The 10,798-nt window shown below is 44.2% G+C and overlaps 1 protein-coding gene across 4 annotated transcripts in view; it reads right to left on the bottom strand.

The window, feature by feature from the left end:
• Positions 1 to 222: 222 nt before the first annotated feature.
• CHST1 (carbohydrate sulfotransferase 1) overlaps positions 223 to 10,798 on the bottom strand; it is a 36,144-nt gene continuing 25,568 nt past the window's right edge. For 3 of the 4 annotated variants that reach the window (XM_033149338.1, XM_033149311.1, XM_033149320.1), the window contains exon 2: positions 223 to 2,255. In XM_033149338.1, the coding sequence (XP_033005229.1) occupies positions 946 to 2,211 (1,266 nt within the window). In that variant the 5' untranslated portion in view covers positions 2,212 to 2,255 and the 3' untranslated portion in view covers positions 223 to 945. Of the gene's footprint in view, positions 2,256 to 9,814; positions 9,837 to 10,798 lie in introns of those variants that run through there. The other variant, XM_033149329.1, reaches the window with a different exon arrangement.

Raw genomic sequence — 10,798 nt, 5'->3', positions numbered from 1 at the left:
ACATTAAAAAGGCAGGAGGTTAAAATGCATACGGATCATGGAACTGCCATTATTTCTCCACCTCGTCACTTAACAATCAGATAATCAGCCTGCCTGCCTGCCTATGATTCACTCTGCTATCCATCTTTGGATCTTTAAAGGTCTAACAGTCGCACACACCCTTCCTCTTCCACCCCCACCATTACACTTGTCTTGAGGAGAGTTAAATGGTCTGACAATTCATTGAGCCTGGCCTGGTGAATTTGCCCCTCCAGGTACAATTGATTTTATTGTATTCTTTATTTGCAGAAAACACAGAGATAAAGCATTAAGGTATTGTTGTTGACGTTCAGCAAAACACTTTCTTTCTTTCTTTCTTTCTTTTTGGCACAAAGAAATGTCATAGGTGTTACTCAACAAACCATGGATCAGCGACCAGCCTGATAACATGACTCAGACATATCAAAACAAGATTTAAAACAAGGAGACTTTTCCACATTCAGCTAACAGTAAAACCTGCTCATAATCAGGAGGAGTTAGGTGGGAGATGACAACACTATTCATAAATTAGACATATATATATATATTTATATATATATAGTTATAGTTATCTCTTACATTGTAAAAGTAAACAGTGCAAAAGTATAATTCCTCAGGTGCCCTTCGGTGTGGAAAGCCTGAGGGTTACTTTTTTTTCCCTTTTATACATTGTTACGTGTGTGTGATTTGTAAACATTGCTACCCATCCGCAGTTTGTGTTTTTAGCTCTTGTTCTTAAGAGACCCAATACTCACAATCCATACTATTGTCTGAGAGCGGGGGCACCTTCTTCATGTTAACTCTTTTGGAGACGTCCATTCAAAGAATTAGTGCAAATTTCAGAGAGTAGGAGGGGAAGAAGGAAAGTAAGGCAATAGTTAGAAATGACTCGTATCAGCGTTAAAACACGAGTCCCTAATGTCTGCATTACCAGAAGGGCAGGAAGTCCCTCTCCTCCACCAGGCTGATGGAGAGGTTCTTCAATTCCTCCTCGGAGGACACCAGTTTGTAGCCCAGTTGTACCAACACCTGCTGGCACGCGTTCTGCGTGAACGCCACAATTTCGAACGAGAGGCGGAACCTCCACTTCTCTGCGGTCGCCGCTGAGTTCCGGACAGTCCCATACTTGTGTTTTGCCGCAGACCGATCACCCCTTGTGTTGTTCTGTATCCATCGCTCCACGTTGCTGTCCATGGGAATGCCAAGGAATTCATACATCTCCTCGGTCTTTTTTAAGGGATTCCTGGCCAGGTCTTCGTACCTCACCAGCATGTATTTTCCCTTGAGCCAAGGCGGCCGATTCAGCCCGGTGGAAACAGAGTTCAAAAAGTCCTCACAGACGGTGGTGAGCTGAGTCACGTCCAAGTTGTAGGGCTTCCTGCCTGTGCCATCCCAGATCCGCCAAAGTCTGTAAGTGTCTCGGAATGTCTCACTCCTGGAAGCCAGGATGCCCCTAGGGTCCCTCACCAATTGTATGATTTTCAAATTGAGCCTGGGGTCCTCCACCAAGGCTCGGAGGTCATTGACCTCTGGCACCCGCACTGTTTTGATAGCAACATGCCCGTGATCCTTACATGATTCGGTGGCCAGGGTCAGGTTCAAAGTGCCACACTTCTTCACACAGTCGCCTTCTTCCAGAGGTATGTCGGCGGATGCCGCCAGCGTCTCACAAACTGGTGGGGAGCACAGAGCTTTGCTAGCCCCCCTCCGGAAGAGCCTGTCTGTCGTGTGGTTCACAGGCTGGGGCTTGATGTAATTTTCCAGGAAGTAAAGGTCACAGTCGTAGAGGCTTCTCAGCAAATCTCGGCCAGCACCCAGCATGATCCGCCGGTCCGTGGAGCCCTTCGTCTGTGTCAGCTTCGGGATCAAGGTGTACTGGACGTGGTAAAGGGGCTCAAACAAATAGAAGACATCAAAGTGCTGGTTGAAGAGCTGCCCGACGAAAGAGGACCCGCTTCTGGTGGTGGCCAAGATCAGAACATGCGTCTTTTTGGAGGTGTTGTAAGCAAGGGTGGGGTTTTCATCACACAGCCGGTCGGCCGATTCAATCTCCTGGTTCAGGCTACAGTTCATTGGGTTGGGAGGTACAGGGCAGCTGTGGAAGGACTTGGTCGTGAAGGTGCGGATGGCTGTGTACTGGATAGCAATGGAGGCCAAAGCAAGTAGGAGGACAGCCTTCCAGGAACATTGCATGGCTGGTCACCTTCATGGAGATTCTTCACAGGTCGCTTTAGTATCTGCAACACAAGAGAGTCAGCTGGGTTGAATACGAGACCCCCACAGATGTCACTGCATGTGCCCGTGAAATCTGAATTTGTGGGTGAACAAATGGTACCCTGCAACCTCTTAAGAATAAATTAAGCAAGGGTGTCAAAAGCTGCAAATTATGAACTTGATCTATTTCTAATCAGTTCTAACAGCCAAGTCTGGGGCTTTGTGGAATTGCATTTGTTTAGCTTTGCTTTTACCAATGCTTGGGTGAGGAAAGGGGGGTGGTACTTCATGACAAGCAAAGTAAGTGCCTCGTTGCCAGAAGCCAGTGTCACCTAGACCTAAAAGACCCAAGTTCAAATCACCAGGTTACCCATAAAGTATATCACTAGTAAAGTAAACCGGGAGACCCCAGGGTCAGTTCAGCATCTCTTAATCTGTGATATTTTATTTTATTTTTCAAAAGAATTTATTGGATTTTAATAACAAAAATACACAAAACACAAATACATACGCTACAAAAATCACACAAATACACACAAACAAAACAATTATTTACTCATCCTTATCCTCTTTATAATCCTAAACTTGGGACTTCCTCACATCCTCTCCTTTGCGTTCATTTCTGATCTTCTTTAGTAACTTTGTAACATTGTAAAATCTATTTTCTTACATCTAATCTTAATCTTACAATTATAATCTGTGATATTTTAAATGTATTTTAATATTTGATGGAAGCCGCCCAGAGTGGCTGGGGAGACCCAGCCAGATGGGCGGGGTACAAATAATAAATTATTATTATATTATATTATATTATATTATATTATATTATTCCCATTTTCTAGGTAGGAAACTGTTCCTGTTAATCACAGTTGGGATTTCAAGCAAGGGCTCTTTGTCCTCAAGCCCACCAGGTATTTCAAAAGCTGTCTAGGCTATGGAGCCAAAACAAGGAGAGGGGAGGCTATGGAGTAAATGAGGTTGCTGAGTGCAAGTAACAGGAGCCACAGGGGCCGATTCAACAGGAGCCCTAGGGGCACATGAGGTCATGAAACTGAACATACAGAAGCATTTCCCAGTGAATCATACACAAAACTAGGAATGAGCAGAATCCTTCTGGTGCTTGTGAAAGGAAGCTTTGAAGCTGTCGTAAATTTCCACTCCTGTTAACAAGCAGGATCCTTCAGCAACAGGGGTGAGGATGCCCGCAGTGGAAGGAGCAACAGTTGTGACACTCGTCTTTGTACAATTGACTACATTCCAGCCACACAAGAGCCAGAGGTTTCCAAACACACACACACACACACACACACACACACACACACAGCTCCATCTAAGCAAGAGGCAACATCACAGTTCAAAGACACATTCCAGCCAGCTAAAAGCACGAGAAGGGAAGGAGGGTGACGTAGCCTCGGGTGGGTCGAATTCAGCTTGTGGGGTGGAGGTTCTCCACCACTGCACAAGCAATGTCACCAAGGGGAAGAGCTTCTTCTCAACTCCTAATCCAAGGAAAGGAAGCCACGTGGTTCTCACAAGTGAAACAAACAGAAAAGGACATAAGGGGGGAATATTTGGTGTATAAATGCCACACAAACATTGAATAAAGACAAACAGGAACATATCCCACTGGACTCAACTATCAGTCTAACGCTGATAATTTTGGGATTTGACATCCCAAGGCAATATTCTAGAAGCCACTGTTTCATGATCCTGCTAGCACTTGTCAGGTTGTCTGTCTGTCTGCCTGCCTGTTTTACCACAAAACCCCCAGGAATAGCAATTTAGAGTAGGTTCAGATTTTCCTTTCTCTGACACTTCTGGGGTCTTTACAGTGGTACCTCGAGTTACAGATGCTTCAGGTTACAGACGCATCAGGTTACAGACTCCACTAACCCAGAAATAGTATCTCAGGTTAAGAACTTTGCTTCAGGATGAGAACAGAAATCCTGCAGTGGCGGTGCGGCAGCAGCAGAAGGCCCCATTAGCTAAAGTGGTACCTCAGGTTAAGAAAAGTTTCAGGTTAAGAACGGGCCTCCAGAACAAATTAAGTTCTTAACCCGAGGTACCACTGTAGTTCTGGGGTGTATGCAAGCAGTTTATTTTAAGAGATTACCATATACCCTCTCATTTGCTAGAAACAAACCTTTGGACGACGTGTCAACCAAAAGCTGCATCAGAAGAGGCAGGTGTGCAGATGATATGATGTATAATGAATTTGCACACAGATTTCCCAGTCACGGCCACACATGCATGGACTCAGTCCAAAGGCAAGCTGTAACCTCTCAAAGAATTAGCGGTATGTGGTGTGGAATTACCCAAGGTCTGATTACCAAAACAAATGCAATTTCTTAGCCATCTAACCAATACAGAAAGAGAAACCATGAAGCCCAAAGAAGCTTATTTATGAAATATGAGAAAGATTCTAGCCCTATTCAGATGTTATCAGAACTAAAATTAAGTTAAACAACTTGTGTAGCACCTATAGAACATGAAAGTCTGGAGGGACTTCTAACCAAGTTTGTTCTGATCCTGTTCAGCTGAATTATTTTATTTATTATTAATTATATTATTATTTTACATACCATTCATCCATCTGGGATAATCAGCCATTATTGATGCTGCCATTATCACTCCAGAATGGGGAAAAAACTCTGCAATCAATAATTTCTCACACTCAAGTGATCTGAGTCACTTCAAGATTAAATAAATTGAATGATGTCATTCTTTGGGGCCCTATTAATACACCTCTGAGTACCTCTGGGATATCTTGCCTTTCAGTCTATCAATTTTCAGAATACTAACATGATCTCTAAGGACCCTAATTCTTGGGAAAGCAGCAACCTTGCCTTTTGGGTAATGAAGCAACTTCCTCCTTAGAGGCCGTTTTCTGAACCTGTTGGAGGTTACTTTGCTGCAAGGCACGAGCAGTTGCTGAGTTGAACTGACACAGAGATGGTCTCCCTGACATGGTGTTGCTGCCGCTTAACAGGATGGAGTAGGGCAGCGGTAAGCTTGGGTGCACCAATGGAGTTCATTTGGCACTCACACCGATGCACCTGCACTGACCCAGGTTCATGGCTCCCATGCACACACACACCCCAGAAAATGGCAGTGATGCTGCAGTTGGGAGGTCAGCTTTGGGAGCTCAGCTCTGCGGCACTGCCTTGCCTGTTGCTTCTGGTGCAAGGCGCTAAAAAAGTGATCATTTTGGACCCAGAGAGTCAGATTACTTGCTAAACAGGCAGGTCCGGTCTGGGAGTTGCCAGGAAGCCCTTGTTTGTTGTGTCCTTCTTCTTAGAAGACTCTTCCCTCTCAACTAAGAGGAGGCTCTTCCCAGAACTGAAGACTGTTCTACCCTGGAGCCAGAGAACCATGCAGCTTATTACACAGCATGCTAGCATTATAGAAACATTCTTATCCATATAAGCCTTGTATGTCTTAATAATTCAGGCCCCTACACAGCCCATCTTGCTACCTTCCTCTTCATTTCCTCTACAGTGCGGAGTAATTTATCAGCAATAACAGACTCTTCCCCACAGTTACAGGGAGCTATGGAGAAGGGGGAGTCACTCAGATACAGCCAGCAGCTCCTGCCGCTCCCCTCTGGCTCTGCAAACCATGCTTTCTTTCATAAACTATGATTTCAGCTTCTTATGACAGACTCCGTCCAGACTGCTGCTTTCCTGAGGCATGCAGAATACTGTTTTTTCCTCTTTGCTGGTAGAGCAGGTAAACTGAAGCTAGCTGGAATGCAACTGAACCTATTCCTCCTTCTCATGATTATTTGTGAACTCAGCTAATGCACCAGCAGGAGGCCTCTCTTTTTTGTGCGGCCAGGCATGCAGGCAAAAGGAAGGGACAGCTAAACATTTATGCTGTTTATAGTTTCATCACCTGCAGTGCAAGACTAGAGCCACAGTGCTTCATAGGTATGCTTCACCCACCTCACTTCTATATTCCATATTCCAAGCCAGCACCATATTCAATTTATTATCATGAATCATTTCAAGTCCACCTTCTAGGGAGGAGGGTCAGTGCTTCACTGCATGGCCTGGCATGGTCAAGGGGCCACCCTGTTCAAAGTCCCCCATCTCGTCTCTTTAGAACTAATCTGTTTTAAGTTACAATTTGCTGCAGGGAGTATTTCTTTTGTATACCATCACTGAAGATGGTGACAGCAGTCACGAAATTAGAAGACGCCTGCTTCTTGGGAGAAAAGCAATGACAAACCTAGACAGCATCTTAAAAAGCAGAGACATCACCTTGCCAACGAAGGTCCGTATAGTTAAAAACATGGTTTTCCCAGTAGTGATGTATGGAAGTGAGAGCTGGACCATAAAGAAGGCTGGTCGCCAAAGAATTGATGCTTTTGAATTATGGTGCTGGGGGAGACTCTTGAGAGTCCCATGGACTGCAAGAAGATCAAACCTATCCATTCTGAAGGAAATCAGCCCTGATTGCTCACTGGAAGGACAGATCCTGAAGCTGAGGCTCCAATACTTTGGCCACCTCATGAGAAGAGAAGACTCCCTGGAAAAGACCCTGATGTTAGGAAAGATGTAGGGCACAAGGAGAAGGGGATGGCAGAGGACCAGATGGTTGGACAGTGTTCTCGAAGCTACCAACATGAGTCTGACCAAACTGCAGGAGGCAGTGGAAGACAGGAGTGCCTGGCGTGCTCTGGTCCATGGGGTCATGAAGAGTCAGACACGACTAAACAACAACAACAACTCTGGTAAAGACAGCCAAATGCAAAATCCACATAGCTTGGGCTGGTTGTGAATGGCACATGCAAATTAAAACTGCTGTTTTTCTCTCCGCTAAATACCTGGAAGCTGCAGCTGAGATAAGAGCTGTCTTTACTTCCATGTATTTTACCAAAAAAGTAACAATTCATGCAAGCTAGCTGTACCTTCTACTTGGGTATCTGTGCTTAAGTACAAAAAAAGAGCGTAACATGATGCAGTTGAAAATGGGACGCTGCATCCTACTAGTATCAATGACATGGTCATGAAGGAGGTGAAGAGGAATGATGTTCCAAAACTCCTCATATTGGAATACTGTAAGTGAACCCTATTTATTTGAGGATCAACCTCTAATATGCAGAAAAACAAATCTTATGAAAGGTAGAGTAGCACTGCCTGGCTTTTATCTCTTTCAGAGTTGTGAATGACAGTTGTCCAAAGTAAGGCTGCCCTAGGATCAGTCTTCATTACCTCAGTGAGTCAAATGCAGTAAAACTTTTCTTATAATGTAGATCATCATTTGTGTTTTAGGACTTGAGCAGAAATATCATTTTAAGTTTACAACTGCAGAGGTACTCAAGATGTTTAATTAAATGGTTCTGTCCTGAATATATTATTTTTCTGATTTGATTCTTCTCATCCTAGCTCAAGGTTACAATGGTTTTTACTTTAACCTCCAGCTACCTTGTGGCCTGTATTAAAACAAGCATGTATAACTTGAGATGCACCACCCAACACACCTGTCTGGGCATACAAGAACAAGGAGGTTGTGAGGCATATGACAGCCCATCTTCTGTGTTTGTACTGGTGGACTACATGCCATGCAGGCCTCTTGCAAAATAGTAATGCCCCCTCCCCAACTTCTGTGAGAGAAGCAAGGGGAAATTGTGAAAAAGAAGGGTGGGGGGGAAATGGGGTGCAGAGGGGGTTGCAAAAAAAGAAGGGAGATATGGGGATGGGGATGATGATGGTGATGATGATGATGATGAAGATAAAAGCAAGGCCTGAAGAATGGAAGGGTATGGTGGCTTCACAGCTGGGCTGAAGGTGAAAAGGGTACTTAGTAGTTCCAATGCATGGGAGGAAGAAGATGCAGGAGGTTACCATGGGGGTGGCTTGTGTGTGAGTGGAGTTGCACAAACGAAGGGGGAGACATGGGCGTGGGAGTAAAGGTGAAAACAATGATGGACTGCACAACAGAAGAGAGAAGTGGCTTCAGAAATGGGGTTGGGAAGGTGAACAACAATCTGAGTAGTTGCATGGGGTGGGAAGGGGAAATTCTAGAAGGTTAATGTGGGGAGAATGGCAGGTGAGCAAAGCAAGCAGATGTGCAGCCCCTAGGTTTGTTTGTTTTTAAATGCATGGATGCAATAAACACATTTTCAAACAGAAGTGTTATTCACCTACACCTGCCAGGAAGATTGTAAGATCAGCTGCATAACTCCATCAACTGTGATAGGAGGTAAACAGATTTGCCACTGCATAATGCACAAAGCAGCCCTAAGAGAAAACACTGAGCAACTAGTGATGTGAGGGGCATCTGTGCCCCACTTGCCAAGCAAAGGATGCTGCAGTGAGAAATGTCTGTTTACACAGCAGCAGCTAAAGCTCACAGGACTGGACTGTGGAACATGATATGCTGACAGCAAATCCCAGATTAATTTACCCAAATATTTTTAAACTGCCCTGCTGCAAGCAGGTCCCTGAGAATGTTGTCCTTGGCCAATTGTTTTCCACTTTTGCTCTCGCTCTTTGTGCAGAAGCCTCCCTCTACCCGCTCCCCAAAAGCTCATGTTCTGCCTTTGATCCACAGTAGCTGCTCTGAGCATTGCTTAATTTAAACATCCAAACATTCTGCTTTATTGCTGTAATTCATGCATGCACAAATCTCATGTCTCCTCAACAGGCTCCTCTTCACCCCTTGCTGCCCATTAACACTCCACACCACCCACTCCTGATGGGAGAACAAGAACAGCAGCTGACAGACAACACAGCAAGGGGATTTCTGAAGTTGACAACATCTCTGCACACAGTGCAGGCTTCAGGAAGCTGGATTGGCTAAGGGTGTGTTAGTATGCAGGGCCTGTTCAACCTCAAAGCTCCTGTGGCTTTAGCATATTAAAATTCCTGACGGGGCTAGAAAAGCACAAAGTTCCTGGTGATTTCTCCCCAGAGAGGACGCTGCTGTTGGCAGACTGTGGCATTCCTGGGGAGGGGTTGTGGGGGCAAGGCAGGGAAGGGAAATGCGGCTGTCAGTCTCATCTGTGCCAGTTATATAAGGGCAGGGCAGGGCAGGGCTGCTTTTCTGGGCCTAGAGGCTAGCCTCAACCACCAGTGTTTTTATTTATCAGGATTTAATCCCAGCTCCAATAAGTCTGTTAGAGCATCAGACATTTTTCTCCTAGAGGAATGTATAAATAAGATGTTGCAAGACAAGAAGCAGATGTTGCTGCTACAAAGAAGGATGGCAAGTTTAACCCAGAACAACCCAACCTTGGCTGGCCAACTACTGGGCAAATCTGGGCACCAAAGGCTAAGCTTCATATCAGCAGCAGCTATACCTCAAAGCTGTGTGTGCAACCAGTCACCTTATTAACTCCCAAACCTAAAATTAAGAGTGCACAGTTCACACAACAGCCTCTGTCCTGAATATCTGCATTTCTGCAGAGGTTAAACTGGAACAACAGACTAAGTAAAAAGGCAATGTTTCAATTTTTTTATAATCCAGTTTCTTCATTTCAATCATATTTCATTCCCAGATCTAAGTGCCTCTTTAAAACAACCTGGTTTAAATGGGTATATGAATGCAAGGCAAGCATATTCAAGTCTGTACTTACGATTGTTTAAAAATGATCTCATTATCTTCCGACAGACCATAAAGCCTGCTTTTTTAATGAGAACACACAAAACAGCAGTTAACTTTTTATGCTTAAGATCAAGCATTCTAAATATAATGCAATGGGTCATGTATTTGTTATTGTTCAATTTATGTTTAAACTAGTTATCAAATAGCATGGATATTTACTTTTCACGTCAAGTAGACACACTGTTCTGCAATGCTTTGTGCACTTATCTTGTAGTAAATGTTGCTGCTTAGTGTCCTTGCATGTAGGAAAGCAGAGCCGAAATCCTTATTTCACAATCGCTCCCCAAAACAGATATAAATTCTGTAGTGCAAGAGGCATGCAGGCTGAATCACCATAATTTTTGGATTATGCTCCTGGGTAGTATAAAGGCTCTATTTGGTTACAAACACTTGCTGCATTTGGATGCTATAATTATCTGTATACAAGCATGTTCAGGAAATATGAATTAGAAAGTTGGGGATTTGACAAATATGAATAGACCTCTTAATCTGAGATGTGCCCAGGAGGCAGAAATGCTGGGAATGCTTCTGCAACTGCTCACTAAAAATCTTTCATCACTGTTAAAAGTTATGCCACCAAATTAGCATCAACATTTCACACGTCTTTCCTTCACAAATCTTAACCCGCTGAAAGAGTTGACCTCTAGGGCCCATTTCATTTCACCACCCACTTTTGCACCCAACCAGATACATAATAAGCTATTTTATACGAGGTCAGACTTGTGCATCTTAACCAGTGTTGTCAAATCGGACTGGCAGCAGCTTTCCAGGGCACAGACCTCTGCTTTCACCTGCAACTCAATATCCTTTTAACTGGAGATGCCAGAGATTGAACCTGAAATCTCTTCATACAAAGCCACAGCTCTACCACTAAACTATAGCCCACTCAGGTCATGCATCCATGGCAGCGACCAGAGGAGTAATGATCTCTGGGAGGAGCACAGACAAAAGAAAC

Source organism: Lacerta agilis, chromosome 1 (genome assembly GCF_009819535.1).
Source record: "Lacerta agilis isolate rLacAgi1 chromosome 1, rLacAgi1.pri, whole genome shotgun sequence".
NCBI lineage: Eukaryota > Metazoa > Chordata > Lepidosauria > Squamata > Lacertidae > Lacerta > Lacerta agilis.
Note: the sequence above shows the minus strand (reverse complement) of the source record. Positions and strands in the feature narration are given on the sequence as shown.